Source organism: Podarcis cretensis (genome assembly GCF_951804945.1).
Source record: "Podarcis cretensis genome assembly, chromosome: 4".
NCBI classification, from domain to species: Eukaryota; Metazoa; Chordata; class Lepidosauria; order Squamata; family Lacertidae; genus Podarcis; species Podarcis cretensis.
This window is the reverse complement of record NC_137173.1, coordinates 19,828,011-19,844,768: the sequence shown is the minus strand read 5'-3', so window position 1 is coordinate 19,844,768 and position 16,758 is coordinate 19,828,011. Positions and strand designations below refer to the sequence as shown.

General features: G+C 44.7%; 1 protein-coding gene across 1 annotated transcript in view; it reads right to left on the bottom strand.

The window, feature by feature from the left end:
- Positions 1-16,758, bottom strand: part of ARHGAP42 (Rho GTPase activating protein 42) — a 178,406-nt gene that overhangs the window by 24,923 nt on the left and 136,725 nt on the right. The window contains exons 10-13 of the mRNA XM_079973564.1: positions 8,575-8,684; positions 5,550-5,628; positions 2,667-2,706; positions 815-877 (exon numbers count right to left, since the gene is read on the bottom strand). Of these exons, the coding sequence (XP_079829690.1) occupies positions 815-877; positions 2,667-2,706; positions 5,550-5,628; positions 8,575-8,684 (292 nt within the window). The remainder of the gene's footprint in view (positions 1-814; positions 878-2,666; positions 2,707-5,549; positions 5,629-8,574; positions 8,685-16,758) is intronic.

The following is a 16,758-nucleotide window of genomic DNA, read 5'->3' as shown; positions in this document are numbered from 1 at the left end:
AAAGGTTTCGGAAATACTGGAAACTGTTAATTGGTCTTATGCTATTTTAGCTTTCAGCACTTTAGTTTCGGTTGGACTCAGAAATTAGCCCTACTGAACACTACGACATTTTATTCACAAAGTTAAATTGAGTACGATTAAGCACCTAAAACTGCATTGAAACTGTGGCTTACCTTCAGCTGCTTCACAAGTCACATTCAACCCCAGTTTACTTTAAACCATGGCTTGACATAAACAAGCAATACTATTCCCTGCGAGTTCTTTGCTGTGGCAAGGAGGAAACTACCCGGAGGCTGGCTTTGTGTTACATGTGAATCAGTGTTTGTGGTTTGTTTTCTCAACATTCTCTGATTTGGCTTAGAAGCAAAGGTTTTTCTTGGCTGCCTGATCACAGGGGAAAGCAAACCATAGAGGCTGGCTCACATGTAATGCAAATGGTTAGCATGGGGAGGAGCAAATTGGGAACATTTGAACAGCATGCACCAGTACTCGGTTCATTTTTATTAAACCATAGATTAAAATAAGCTGGGGACCCTTTAGTGAAGAGTGAGTAAGTAATTCAACAAACAAATAACATTATTAATGTTGTTGTTTGAAAAAAATGGACTGCCACATGTAACCTCATATGGTGTGTGTGTGTGTGTGTGTGTGTGTGTGTGTGTGTGTAAAGCCACACTTTACAAACACATGCAATGGGCTATGTATTTCATAGGTGAGATTTGCTGCAGCTCTGTGTCCAACGGTCCTTAAGGCACCAAAAATTTCATTTCTGCTAAAGCAGAACCAAATATCTTGCACATCACTTAATACATACCTCTCGTCTCTACTGCATGAATGCATTTCCTTACAAAGTTAAAGCCAGCTTCATTGAGGAACGCTGTCAAAATGGGAGGAACAAATTAAGCCAGACTTCCAATATCTGTCACAGTCCAGCAAGCAAACCAGAAATTCGTGGCTTGTGACTTCACAGCCGTGTAAATAAAATACTTATCTCAAAATTCAATTGATTCATTCCAGTTATTTATTTTTTGAGGCCTAGCCCTCTTAGAACAGTGTTAGAAGTTACAGGACAGAAATTATTGCAATCTCTGGAACTGAACCTGATGCACATTTTTCCCAAACATGTTATTAGAAACCTCTAATTCTTGCAGCTTGTCTGGCTAACTGCTGCTCAATATTGGAAGGAAAGGGGAAGGAGAAATGTGATTTGTTAATAGCCCTCAGCAAGTGTTGAAGAGATGGGGCCAGGCTCATGGGGAGGGGAAGGAGCCCAATACCGATACCTGGGTGGCTTTTCTAACTTCTAACTTCACTTATTTCAAGAGACCCTATTCACGATCCAAAGGCACACTGTAATCCAAAGGAGTTCAAGCACAGATTTCAAGCACAAAATCAGTAAGACATAAATGCTTACATGTGTGCCTGAAATCCCTTGGATTTTGGTGCACCTATGTTTCTTAGGATCATGCCCACTGCCTTCACCTTTTAATGCACATCTTTGTAACATTCAATGTGTTAAAAAAAAACAGTGGCAGAACTGTGAAGAAAAAAACAGTGAAGAACAAAAAGGGCACAGTGTGATAAAATTATTGTCACCTGGAATCTAAGACAAAGCAGTACTTAGCACCAACAATTCAAGAGAAAGTGTTGGAGGCTGGGAATTACATCATGATAAGCTCCTTGGAAAAGTGGAAATGTCAGGCTAAGCTGACATCTTAGGGCTTTTGCGGGGCAGAAACAAAACAGGTTATTGCCAACATCTACTAAAAACACTTGAAGGCAGGAAAGGCGCAATTTGTTAGGATCTCTAATTAGTGCAGCCAAAATAAGCTGTTCTTCAAAGCTATTTCTGAAAGTATATCCATGGCTGATTTTGCTAACTGGCTAAATTAAGAAGAACAAAATGTATAAAAGCAATGTTCCTGACAAGATTGCCGTAACTGGTCAGGAGCTAGTAAACTTCTTACAATTTTAACACTCATATATAGTTTTCTACAGAAAAAAAAGTGTTCCAGGGTCACTTTAGATAGGTAGTGTGATGAATGGGAAGTTCTTATTACTCCCTCTTCCTTGCCAGTGGAGAGGTCTGGGGAGAATGGTCAGTTAATATCCAGCAGCAGTGACCTGTAAGCAGAGCTTTTTCTGGACAGCTAAGTTATATTGCCCCTAGCGGACGAGAAGGGAGACAAACTTGGAATCCACTAGTCACCATGCTACATACCAAAAGCACGCAGCAACATGACTCCCCAACATATCCCTCTATTTCACAGGGCAGATTTGCCACCCCTCACCCCCAAATCAATGAAACAAACTGTAGACGAAATAGTGAAGAAACCAAGCTTACATATTGCAATAAAATCTGTGGTTTGTATCGGTTATTTTGAGAGAAGCCACAACTTTCAGATAGACACGGCTGTGGTTTATTGAATTTTGTGATTTAAAACAAACTGTATGCACACAGTGGTAAACTAAGGGCTCTTAGATACAGCACAAATACATCTACTAGCTGTAAGTAATTTGGGCAGGCTTTCTGAAGGCATAGTCATGACAAAAGGGAGTGTAATGGTACAGCAGAACAGGGGAAAGTTGTTCAGAAGCATTATGCACTTATGCAGAAGGACTCATAGGCATAGTTAACAATCTCATATAATTGAATATTAACTTACTTTCTTCTTTCTTGCTAATAATAGCTGGCAAGGTGTAAATCTAAAAAAAGAAACCAAGCATCACAGTCATATTTACTTGTTTAGTTTCCTAGCAGCTCAGGATGGGTAAATTCCATTTTATCCTTACCACAACTCTATGTGGAAGAGGGAGAGCAAGCAAGATGGTTTGCACACCATGATAAACCATAGTTTGCGTTTCACCAAGATTGAACTGTGAATGTGTTTCCCTCCCACCATGTGGCAGTCACATGGTTCAGACAAGCCTCAGCAAGATTTCCTGTAGTGTCTGAACACTGGACCACGGCTTGTTTGTTCCGAACAAGTCATGAGCAGCAAGCCAGAAATAAACCCAAGAAAAAAATCGATTTATTCCTTGCTTAATGCCGCCGGCTGACTTGAAATGAACAAACCACAGTCCATTTTGGGACAAAGCAATAAGCCATGCATCAAAGCAGTTTGCAGGAATGAAACATAAAACCACACAAAGGTTCAAAACAATTAACCATTGCAGAAGGATGTACTCTTAATTGCCTGCTGAGGCCTGGCAGGAAGCAAACGTTTTCAACAGGCGTTCAGAAGCTGGCACAGAAGGCACCTGCTGAATCTCCACTAGACTAGGCCAACAAACCATAAGCTTGGTTTCTCATTGTTGTCAAATGAGCCTCACCATCTTGGGGAATGACCAAGGACGCTCAGTGCTCGAGCTGGGATGTAAGGGTTCAGGTAATCCCTGAGGCAACCTGGACTTCAGATGAGGCCCATCTCTCGGTCCAACTACCTCCATGGTGTTAGGGATTGGAAGGGCTGTGAAGGGTGTGTGGCAGAGGCAGGGGGCCAGGGGATTGACCCAGGAGAGGAATCTATGGGGTTTGGCACCACCAGCTAGGCGGTAGCCGAGGGAAAGGAATGCTCAGAGCAGTCTGAGAAGGAGGGAGGTGAGCAGGATGTGTTAGAGGTGGAGGAAGAGACTGTTCAGCCAAGGGATGGGCCAACTGACTCCCCGCCATCTCCCACCCCACTCCCACCAAGGAGGGGCCTGAAGAGAGAAGAGGAGTGACAGCTTCCACATAAGAGAAGTCTCAGGGTGCAGGAATGCAAACTGTCAGAAGAAGGTAGGTTTGTGTGTGGTCCCATTGTTGCTGCAACTGCTTTGCAGGGCGCAGACCTGGGAAAGGGTGTGTGCATGTGTATCTGGAATACCATGAAAATTGCTGCAAGTGAGAGCTTTCATCAACAAAAAATGACCTATCAGACATGTGCCTTCATTGAATGGGGTGCCTGGGACACACAGGCACATCTGGTAATCACTCGAGAAAGGGCCTTCTTGGTGGCTGCTCCCAAACTTTGGAACTCCTTCTCTAGAAAACTAGACTGGCTCCCTCCTTGTTGTCCTTCCTCCTGCTGCTGATGACTTTGGGAACTGAATGCTTTTATCAAAAGGGCTGGTGCCATTCTGTTTCTCTTGTAATTATTGGTATGGCTCTAACAGATTTTATATATGCATATGGATTTAATTCTATCAATGTTTAATTGTTTTTTAATGATCCCCCTTATATTTTTAGTGGTTCTTATTTCTCTCTATAAGCTGCCTTGAGCCTCGTCAGGGAAAAAGGCAGAGTATAAATAAATGTACAGTGGTATCTTAGGTTAAGTACTTAATTCATTCCGGAGGTCCGTACTGAATCTGAAACTGTTCTTAACCTGAAGCACCACTTTAGCTAATGGGGCCTCCTGCTGCTGCTGCACCGCCGGAGCCCGATTTCTGTTCTCATCCTGAAGCAAAATTCTTCACCTGAAGCACTATTTCTGGGTTAGAGGAGTCTGTAACCTGAAGCGTATGTAACCTGAAGCATATGTAACCTGAGGTACCACTGTATCAACATCGTCATCATCAATGCTCTCTAAGTGTTGGTGCTGACCTTTAAAGCCCTAAATGGCCTCGGCCCAGTATACCTGAAGGAGCATCTCCATCCTGTCGCTTAGCCCGGACACTGAGGTCCTCATCTGAGGGTTTTCTGCTAGTTCCCTTACTGAGAAAAGTGAAGTTACAGGGAACCAGGCGGAGGGCCTTCTCAGTAGTGGCACCCTCCCTGTAGAACTCCCTTCCTTCAGATGTCAAGGAAATAAACAATTTTCTGACTTTTAGAAGTCATCTGAAGGCAGCCTTGTTTAGGGAAGTTTTTAAGGATTGATGTTTTATGTTTTTAGATATGCTGTAAGCCACCCAGAGTGGTTGGGGAAATCCAGCCAGAAGGGCAAGGGCGAGGTATAAATAATAAAATTATTATTATTATTATTATTATTATTATTATTATTAGGCTTGGGGAGGGGGAAACTGGCATCTCCACCCACCCAAGGTCTTTATCTACTTCATTTCTTTTTGCTGCAGCCAAAAACTGTGGAGCTTTGGAGGGGGGAAATTGTGCTGCGGGGACAGGATTAGGCCCCCATGTGACGGGTTTAGCCTCCCCCCACCCCAGTCTTAAAAGAGGCAAAGTAAATTTGCTGTTAATTCTCTGCCTGGAAAAAATAAATACAGTGGTGCCTCGCAAGACGAAAAGAATCCGTTCCGCAAGTCTCTTCGTCTTGCGGTTTTTTCGTCTTGCGAAGCAAGCCCATTAGCGGCTTAGCGGTATTAGCGGCTTAGGGGCTTAGCGGATCAGCTGATAAGCGGCTTAGCAGATCAGCTGATAAGCGGCTTAGCGGATCAGCTGATAAGCGGCTTAGCGGCTTAGAAAAAGGGGGGGGGAGGAAAAAAACCCGCAGCACCTCCAAAACGGAAAACCCTTTCGTCTAGCGGGTTTTCCGTCTTGCGAGGCATTTGTCTTGCGGGGCACCACTGTAAATCAAAAGAAATAAATGATAGAACAAGGATTTCCCTACCGGTTCTTTTCCATCCATTGCTTCCAGCCAGAGCTTCCGGTTGGATTCGGAATAAGCTTGTAGTGTAATGATCCCATGCCTATTTAAAAGACAACAACGAAAGAAAGTGATTCACTTGTTTTCTTTTCTTTTCACAAATTGTGAAGATTGTCTGAAGAGGATAGTACCATGCTGAGTAAAATGAGAAGGAGTAGGTGCTAGAGTTGAACTGAGTATTTCCAGTGAACTTCTTATCCAAGGAACATGTCTCTTCTCTATACAATATGCTCTCTTTCATTATAAGAGCTCCCCAAGTGGAGCTCCTGAGGGCCAGCAACTGAGACAACTAAACAAAACGACAGTTATTCAAACGGACTATCAAAAACAACATTAAAAGTTTCTGATGTGGACTTTGGTCACATTCTGCCTTGTCAAGGAGGCCTTCTCAAAGAGCCTGAATTAAAGCCACAACAACAAAAGACTCTAGGGTCAAACAGATTCAAGGAACGAGGGGCGGGACAGGGAAGATCCCTATTTATTTCAAAACTTCTCTCTTCAAAACAGGGGAAACATTTAAAAGCAGCCCTGAACGATTTGCCCATCTGCAATGTTGGTAAACTGCCATCGCCTGGCAAGATTACTGAGTGGCTTGCAGATGCTGCAGATGAAATGGAAACACAGTGGTTTTTTCCTTAAAAAGAAAGAAAAAAAGAGCCAGCTGGCTCTAGCCCTGCAAGAGGAAGGAGAAGGAATGTCATCACCTCCACCACAGCCACCCCAGACTCCCTTCTCCGGGCACCGGTGGGGAGAATGACGGAGCTCCAGTCTGCGCTGCTACTGCAGAGACAGCTGGCATGTTGGTCTGTCGGGGCAACACAAAATGTTTACCCCTAAACACCCCCCCCCCAGAAAAAAGCACTGTAGAAGCACATTAACACACATGTCTACTACAGCTTCCCAAAGATTCCACTGTGTTTAAAACAAAAATGGCGTATTACTTGAGGTACAACCGTACCACATTACTATAATTCCATAGGGTGCCCTGTGGAACACCCTCCCACCAGATGTCAAAGAGAAAAACAACTACCAGACTTTTAGAAGACATCTGAAGGCAGCCCTGTTTAGGGAAGCTTTTAATGTTTGACAGAGTATTGTATTTTAATATTTTGTTGGAAGCCGCCCAGAGGGGTGGGGAAACCCAGCCAGATGGGTGGGCTATAAATAATAAATCATCATCATCATCATCATCATCATCATCATCATCATCATCGTAAACATGGGGTCTCCTAGAGTGTATCATTCTACCAGCAATGCACCCCCTAGCCTTTTTTGGGAGGTTTCAGTGGGATGAACAGGAGTGACTGTGTACAAGGGGGAGTTCTGGTACCTTTCCAGAGACCTCCATGTAGAAGGTAGGTAGCACATTGTAGGTAACACAACGCATCAAAGGTAGGCTGCTGTAGACCAAGACAGACCATAGGTCCATCAAGCTCTGTGCTGTCTGTAGCAGAGTAGGGCGCCCCCTAGTGGTGGGGAGGAACAAGGGAGAGGGCTGCAACTTTTATATCTGACTTGTAGGCTTACCAGATGCATCTGGGTGAGCCGCTTTAGAAAGCAGGATGCTGGCCTAAGTGGATCTGGCCCGGTAGGGCTCTTATGTTTGAATAAAGCCAGGTAGGGTTTAGGTTTTATCTATAGCTATCTATAGAGCAGACGCTGTGGGTTAAACCACAGAGCCTAGAACTTGCCAATCAGAAGGTCGGTGGTTCTAATCCCCGTGACAGGGTGAGCTCCCGTTGCTCGGTCCCAGCTCCTGCCAACCTAGCAGTTCGAAAGCACGTCAAAGTGAAAGTAGATAAATAGGTACCACTCTGGCGGGAAGATAAACGGCGTTTCCGTGCGCTGCTCTGGTTCGCCAGAAGCGGCTTAGTCATACTGGCCACATGACCTGGAAGCTGTACGCCGGCTCCCTCAGCCAATAAAGCAAGATGAGCGCTGCAACCCCAGAGTCGGCCATGACTGGACCTAATGGTCAGGGGTCCCTTTACCTTTATCTATAGAGCTAGTGTGGTGTAGTTGCTTAGATTGCTGTCCGAGGGCCTGGGAGATCAGGGTTCAAACCCTCACCTGGCCAGTGCTCTTGGGTCAGTCACTGTCTTTCAGCCTAACCTACCTCACAGGGTTGTTGTGGGGATTAAATGAGGAGAAGGAGAACCATGTATGCCATTTTTGAGCCCCTTGGAGAAAAATATGGGGTATAAATGCAATAAATAAATCATTATAAAACTATGGGATAGGGAGGGAGAATATTTCATGATCTTAGGCTTGGAGGGGACGTGAAAGGAAAGAGCAGACCGACTAAAGGATGTACGAGAGTAGTGTTATCCACATCTTATAAACAGAACACTTACAAAAGATCTGAGAGCCCATTTGAGTTAAGCTCTCTCCTTAAGGTGTAGGCGAGATGACTGGAGAATTTTAAAGGCCTCTGGAATTTTCTGACTGGGTTGCCCTGGGCAAGATAAATAAACTAACAAATAATAATAATAATAATAATAATAATAATAATAATGTAGGGTTCTTTATTTTAATTCAACACAGAATCATAGAGGTGGGAGGGACCCAAGGGTCATCTAATCCAGTGTTTCCCAACCTTGGGCCTCCAGCTGTTTTTGAACTACAATTCCCATCATCCCTGACCACTGGTCTTGCTAGTTAGGGATGATGGGAGTTGTAGTCCAAAAACAGCTGGAGGCCCAAGGTTGGGAAACACTGATCTAATCCAACCCCCTAGCATTGCAGGAATCTCAGCTAAAGCTTCCATGACAGATGGCCATCCAACCACTGCTGAAAACATGATCTTTATGAGCGTACCCAGTTAAGAGTGTTATTTTCTCCACGTTCAAAGTCTATTCTGGATGAAAAAGTGAAACACTCGATATAATTTTTCAGATGCAAATCTATGTTTTTGTCTGCTCTTAACGGTATGGCACAATGCTACGTAAATGCTTTCATTTTCTTAAAAGGCATCTATGAAAACGCAAACCTTTCAAAAACTTCAATATCGAAGCAGAAGCGCTTGTCAATTGAATCCGTCTTTCTCCGGATGCAGGATTTCAACTTGAACACTTCCGGTGTACTCGGGACAAGACCATTCTGCAAAACATCAGAAAGGGGGAAATTGGAATGCTGAACTGCCAAATTATTTGTTATAGATTTGTGGAGTGGAGTCCCTATGATGGTTGTACACCTCCTTCCAGCAACTCCTGCAGCCCAGCTGGTGCCAAACGCATTGCTCTGCTTTCCTTTGGACCACATCAGTGAGGCCAAGAGGGTATTTTTGTCATCTGAGCAGCCCAGGACCTCCGTACACACTGCCTATGCTTGCGTCCCAGTGAGGTCACTTTGGTGCTCCTAAGACAGCTGTTTGACTTCACATCCGGAAGCACACTCCTTTTTCTCTCGAGATAGACCAATGCCAACAACAAAGTAAGGCAGTAGATATGCTGAATCAGTGCTTGGAGGGAATGGTCAAGGGCCTATCCAGATAAGACTGAGCAGAGACATCACCTTGCCAACAAAGGTCCGTATAGTTAAAGCTATGGTTTTTCCAGTAGTGATGTATGGAAGTGAGAGCTGGACCATAAAGAAGGCTGATTGCCGAAGAATTGATGCTTTTGAATTATGGTGCTGGAGGAGACTCTTGAGAGTCCCATGGACTGCAAGAAGATCAAACCTATCCATTCTGAAGGAAATCAGCCCTGAGTGCTCACTGGAAGGACAGATCCTGAAGCTGAGACTCCAGTACTTTGGCCACCTGATGTTGGGAAAGATGGAAGGTAGAAGGAGAAGGGGACGACAGAGGACGAGATGGTTGGATAGTATTCTCGAAGCGACCAGCATGAGTTTGACCAAACTGTGGGAGGCAGTGGAAGACAGAAGTGCCTGGTGTGCTCTGATCCATGGGGTCACGAAGAGTCGGACATGACTAAACGACTAAACAACAACAACCGTTGGTGGGTGGTTCCTCTGACCAGCTGGGTGATGTGGGTGGCCTACTCTAGATTTGGTCCCTCTGAAGGAGGAAGTTTGGGGGTTCTCCTGAATCTGCTGTTGTCACTTGAGGCACAGATGGCCTTGGTGGCACAAAATGTCACCAATCTTCCAGATGTTGTGTTCCAACTCCCATCAGCCACAGGCAATGCGACCAATAGTCAGGAAAGATGGGAGCTGGAGCTCGATAACTGCTATAGGGTCACAGCTTCCTCATCAGAGCTACAGATTTTCTTTGGTCACTCATGAGCCAGCCAAAGTTGCCCCATGCTTCTCCCTAGTGAAAAATGGCCTTCCCTTCAGCTCTTCCGCTAACCCAAACAGCTGCAAAGGCACAAGCTGCCCTTACAAACACTTTAAAGCTGTGCAAAAACAGCTTTTTGTTGTTGTTGTTGTTGTGACATTTCTGTTTAGTTTTTCCAGATTTTCCCTTCCCCGAACTCATCTTCCGGTAACTGCAAGGCTCATTCCTCACCCACAAAAAGAGGGCTACAATATTCAACTAATGAAAAGCATTTTATCTGGTGAAAAACTGTGATTCACACTAAATTAAGAAGCACTTAATGAATTTGTGGGGAGCAGATGTGTCCTCAGAAGGAGAGCCCCACACAGAGGGAAAGGCTCTTCTGACATGCTGTCTGCTGTGACGGATGTGGGAACTGCCCCAAACCAAGATTTCCTTCAGTGGTGTTACTTCATGACAGATGCCACCCTAAGGCTGAGGAGTTGTGGAGGCAGGGAAGCAATTCCGCCCTCTCACCCTGCAAAGACCTTGAGCTCATTTCGGATATTTTCCCCTTTTCTTAACTTACACTTATTTCCTTCCGAATGGGAACAACAACAGGGGAACAAACCTGAATAAGCTACATCAACTCCAGGGCTGGTGTAGTTTGATTTGTGGTTTGGGAGCATGTTGGCGTATTGGAGGGGGGGCAGCTTTGGTTTCAAACCTCCCCCTGGTTCTCCCTTGACATACTTCCAAACCTTGTGCCCTGGCATGCCTCCATTTCAGCCCAACCAACGTCGGGAGTCGACAGGGCAAAGGTTGCTAGAGTTTCCACAGTGGCAGCGAGGGAGAAAACTGGTATTGTACCCTCTTCTCCCAGGTCAGAGGTCTCTCTTCACCCGCAGAGAGAGGGAGATCTCATGTTTCCTATGGCCTGCTCTCCCTGGGGCCACTGGATTACTGGGCTGCTTAATTAATTAGCAGGTTCGTTAAAAGCTCAGCTTGGTTAACTGACCAAACTTAAACTCATTTGGTCACGATTTCTTTAACTAAGTGACGCCCCTGCCCTAAAGTAATTGTGAATTTATGCAGTTCCTCTCATGCACTAATATTCCTCGCAATCAGGAGTGCCAACTTGGCACCATCACAGTCCTTGGCGGAGAACCCTGATCAAAATTGGCAGAGTAAGATAAGATATGATCAGATCAGCTCAGGCTGAGGAGGGAAGATGGTGACGGTAGCAGTTCTGACGCAGAAAGGGATATGATCAGAAAAAATATTTAATGGGGGGAGAGTGGAGATATTTTTTTATTTGAATTACAAAAGGGGTGTACTTTACAGAGGTTGCATTTGCTTGCATGGAATATTATCACATACAGTTTGAAAAGAGGGTGACTGTAAACTCTGGATGCCTGCCTGCTGTCCGAGGGCCCTGGAGAGGTGGCGTGGCTTTTTATGGGGAAACCTAACCAATCTTTGTGTAACTTACTGATTTCCAAGTACACCCCTACAGTATATTTGAAACATTGGCTGCTTTGGAAAGATCAAAGGCAGTGCGACGTCGCTAATTAACTTCAACCTTGGATGGAAGCCCAGAGAGTAGTAGAGCAACAATCAGCAGAAAAGGAGGGGTCATCGGACGAGGACTGCACTTTAAAATATGAAGACTGAGAACAATGTGGAAAAAGTCACCTGCGTGATTACAGAAATAAGGAATTGTTACACAAAACAAGATAGAGAGTTATACCAGCGTCTGATCGATCGAGAGAGGAGATTGTCAGTATCAGGACTGGAAAATTGTGAAGTAACAAAGAAGGTAGCAGAAAGATAAAGGATGGACATTTAGCTCTTGAAATCCAGAACTTGGGAAGCCTCATTGAAATTAATTAATTCGGACCCTATAATTGGCTGTATTGGTTTTTGTTTTTGAATGTGGTAAGATTGGGCTTGATTTGTTATTAATAGGAATGTTTTTCCCCATCTTTATTGGAAAATGAATAAAAATTATTTACAAAAAAAAAGGAGTGCCAACTTAGCCCTGTGACCATGGGTACCCGGGGGCCGTGGGCACCGAAAATTGTGGGTGCCTGGCCCCTTCGTGGGGAATTTTGTGGGTGCTCGGGCACCCAGGGAGCTGGCACCTATGTTCCAAATAACTTCCCAGGAACAGTGAGACACAATGTGGTGAAGTAAAAGAGCTAGAAGGGCCCTCTTTCAGTGAGGAGTGATATTAGGCATGCTTCCAACTTTCGAATGCAGGGTCGAATGCAGTAGGTCTGAAAAGAGACTCTTTGTAGGCAAAGATTGAGGAGGGAGGGTAGAGAGATTTTAAGGGCAAAGCCGCAAGAATCCTTCCTACATGTCTATTGCCCAAGTGGAGAATGACTGAAGATTAGGCAAAAGGAGCTATGCAAAGAATTAATAATAATAATATTAATAATTTTTATTTATACCCCGCCCTCCCCGGCCAGAACTGGGCTCAGGGCGGCTAACACCAGTAAAATTACAATAAAAACATAATGGGGGGGGGGGACAATTTAAAATACAGGTTAAAATGCAATTTAAAATGCAGCCTCCTTTTAAAAGTAGCCCATGGATCAAAACCGTAAGGGGAGGGAAAACATAAGGGTCGGACTGAGTCCAAACCAAAGGCCAGGCGGAACAGCTCTGTCTTGCAGGCCCTGCGGAAAGATGTCAAGTCCTGAAGGGCCCTAGTCTCTTGTGACAGAGCATTCCACCAAGTTGGGGCCAGTACTGAAAAGGCCCTAGCCCTAGTTGAGACCAATCTAACCACCTTGCGACTTGGGAAATCCAAAGTGATGTCATTTGTGGACCTTAAAATCCTCCACGGGGCATACCAGGGGAGGCGGTCCCGTAGGTACGAGGGTCCTAGGCCGTATAGGGCTTTAAAGGTCAAAACCAGCACCTTAAACCTGACCCTGTACTCCACTGGGAGCCAGTGCAGTTGGTAAAGCACTGGATGAATGTGATCCCACGGCAAGGACCCTGTAAGGAGCCTCGCCATGGCATTCTGCACCCGCTGGAGTTTCTGGGTCAGCTTCAAAGGTAGCCCCGTGTAGAGCGAGTTACAATAATCAAGTCTGGAGGTGACCGTTATGAAAAGTTGCAATTAGAACCTTCAAAAATCACCCCCCCTCCTTTGGAAAGGTAGCCTGTCTCTTGAGGTTTAGCTTTTACTTGAAGTTAAATTAGTTGCTGAAAATTCACAGTGTTCCTTGTTGGACGAATGCATGGGTGCAATGGCGCTAATTCATGGAAAAGGTTAAAGAACCCACAAATTACTGCCGTTGTACTTATGATAATGAATAGAAGGTAGTGATGAGACCCAGGAAAAGATCAGCAGAACATGTCTGGGGCTGTGTACATTTAAAGCACATTCTGTCACACCCCCCCAAAAGGAATCCTAGGAATTGTGGTTTTTTTGAGGGTGTTGGGAATTATAGCTCTGTAGGGGGCAAACTTCTGTTAGGTCCTTTCCACTTTTGTCCTTTATTATGGAAATCTTTGTACGAAATGTTCCTTTCATATCTCCAATTTTCTTGAACAGATCTCTGGTTCTTCCCATTCTATTGCTTTCCTCTATTTCTTTGCATTGCTTGTTTAAGAAGGTCTTCTTGTCTCTCCTTGCTATTCTTTGGAAATCTGCATTCAATTTCCTGTATGTTTCACGATCTCCCTTGCATTTTGCTTGCCTTCTCTCCCCCGCTATTTGTAAGGCCTCATTGGACAGCCACTTTGCTTTCTTGCATTTCCTTTTCATTGGGATGGTTTTCGTTGCTGCCTCCTGTATAATGTTACGAGCCTCCATCCATAGTTCTTCAGGCACTCTGTCCACCAAATCTAAATCCTTAAACCTGTTCCTCACTTCCACTGTGTATTCATAAGGGATTTGACTTAGATTGTATCTTACTGGCCCAGTGGTTTTTCCTACTTTCTTCAGTTTAAGCTTGAATTTTGCTATAAGAAGCTGATGATCTGAGCCACAGTCAGCTCCAGGTCTTGTTTTTGCTGACTGTATAGAGCTTCTCCATCTTTGGCTGCAGAGAATATAATCAATCTGATTTCGATGCTGCCCATCTGGTGATGTCCATGTGTAGAGTCGTCTCTTGTGTTGTTGGAAAAGCGTGTTTGTGATGACCAGCTTGTTCTCTTGACAGAACTCTATTAGCCTTTGCCCTGCTTCGTTTTGATCTCCAAGGCCAAACTTGCCAGTTGTTCCTTTTATCTCTTGACTCCCTACTTTAGCATTCCAATCCCCTATAATGAGAAGAACATCCTTCTTTGGTGTCACTTCTATAAGGTGTTGTAAGTCTTCATAGAATTGGTCAATTTCAGTTTCTTCAGCACCAGTAGTTGGTGCATAAACTTGGATTACTGTGATGTTAAAAGGTCTGCCTTGGATTCGTATCGAGATCATTCTGTCATTTTTGAGATTGCATCCCAGTACAGCTTTTGCCACTCTTTTGTTGACTATGAGGGCCACTCCATTTCTTTTACGGGTTTCTTGCCCACAGTAGTAGATATGATGGTCATCCGAACTGAATTCACCCATTCCCGTCCATTTTAGTTCACTGATACCCAGGATGTCAATATTTATTCTTGCCATCTCATTTTTGACCACCTCCAACTTACCCATGTTCATGGTTCTTACATTCCAGATTCCTATGCAATATTTTTCTTTACAGCATTGGACTTTCCTTTCGCTTCCAGGCATATCCGCAACTGAGCGTCCTTTCGGCTTTGGCCCAGCCGCTTCATCAGCTCTGGATCTACTTGTACTTGCCCTCCGCTCTTCCCCAGTAGCATGTTGGACGCCTTCCGACCTGAGGGGCTCATCTTCCAGCGTCATAACTTTTATATGCCTGATGTCTTTGTCCATGGAGTTTTCTTGGCAGGGATACTGGAGTGGCTTGCCGGTTCCTCCTCCAGGTGGATCACGTTTGGTCAAAACTCTCCACTATGACCTGTTCATCTTGGGTGCCCTGCTCGGCATAGTTCATAGCTTCTCTGAGTTCTTCAAGCCCCTTCGCCACGGCAAGGCAGTGATCCATGAAGGGGATTTCCATAATAAAGGACAAAAGTGGAAAGGACCTAACAGAAGCAGAAGACATCAAGAAGAGGTGGCAAGAATACACAGAGGAATTATACCAGAAAGAAACGGATGTCTCATATACCCCAGGTAGTGTGGTTGCTGACCTTGAGCCAGACATCCTGGAGAGTGAAGTCAAATGGGCCTTAGAAAGCACTGCAAATAACAAGGCCAGTGGAAGTGATGGTATTCCAGCTGAACTATTTAAAATTTTAAAAGATGATGCTGTTAAGGTGCTACACTCAATATGCCAGCAAGTTTGGAAAACTCAGCAGTGGCCAGAAGATTGGAGAAGATCAGTCTACATCCCAATCCCAAAGAAGGGCAGTGCCAAAGAATGCTCCAACTATCGCACAATTGCACTAATTTCTCACGCTAGCAAGGTTATGCTTAAAATTCTACAAGGAAGGCTCAAGCAGTATGTGGACCGAGAACTCCCAGAAGTGCAAGCTGGATTTAGAAGAGGCAGAGGAACCAGAGACCAAATTGCAAACATGCGCTGGATTATGGAGAAAGCTAGAGAGTTCCAGAAAGACATTTACTTCTGCTTCATTGACTATGCAAAAGCCTTTGACTGTGTCGACCATGGCAAACTATGGCAAGTTCTTAAAGAAATGGGAGTGCCTGATCACCTCATCTGTCTCCTGAGAAATCTCTATGTGGGACAAGAAGCTACAGTTAGAACTGGATATGGAACAACTGACTGGTTCAAAATTGGGAAAGGAGTACGACAAGGCTGCATTTTGTCTCCCTGCTTATTTAACTTATATGCAGAATTCATCATGCGAAAGGCTGGGCTGGATGAATCCCTAGCCGGAATTAAGATTGCCGGAAGAAATATCAACAACCTCAGATATGCAGATGACACAACCTTGATGGCAGAAAGTGAGGAGGAATTAAAGAACCTTTTATTGAGGGTGAAAGAGGAGAGTGCAAAATATGGTCTGAAGCTCAACATCAAAAAAACGAAGATCATGGCTACTGGTCCCATCACCTCCTGGCAAATAGAAGGGGAAGAAATGGAGGCAGTGAGAGATTTTACTTTCTTGGGTTCCATGATCACTGCAGATGGTGACAGCAGCCACGAAATTAAAAGACGCCTGCTTCTTGGGAGAAGGGCAATGACAGGCCTAGACAGCATCTTGAGAAGTAGAGACATCACCTTGCCAACAAAGGTCCGTATAGTTAAAGCTATGGTTTTCCCAGTAGTGATGTATGGAAGTGAGAGCTGGACCATAAAGAAGGCTGATCGCCGAAGAATTGATGCTTTTGAATTATGGTGCTGGAGGAGACTCTTGAGAGTCCCATGGACTGCAAGAAGATCAAACCTCTCCATTCTGAAGGAAATCAGCCCTGAGTGCTCACTGGAAGGACAGATTGTGAAGCTGAGGCTCCAGTACTTTGGCCACCTCATGAGAAGAGAAGACTCCCTGGAGAAGACCCTGATGTTGGGAAAGATGGAGGGCACAAGGAGAAGGGGGCGATAGAGGACGAGATGGTTGGATAGTGTTTTCGAGGTTACCAGCATGAGTCTGACCAAGCTGCGGGGGGCAGTGGAGGACAGGAGTGCCTGGCGTTCTCTGGTCCATGGGGTCACGAAGAGTCGGACACGACTAAACGACTAAACAACAACAAACAACAACAGGGGGCAAACTATGGTTCCCAGGATTCTTTGGGGTAGGATAAAGTGGTTTAAATGTATGCTGTGTACTCTGTGAAGGCCGAACGTGGAAAAGGTTCATTTTTAGTTTTTCTTTAAAAAAGAAGAAGCTTTTCTGCAAAACGATGTGGTTTGAGTTTCCGTCTTTGACTGTCAATATCAGACTGCATAAAAACCATTT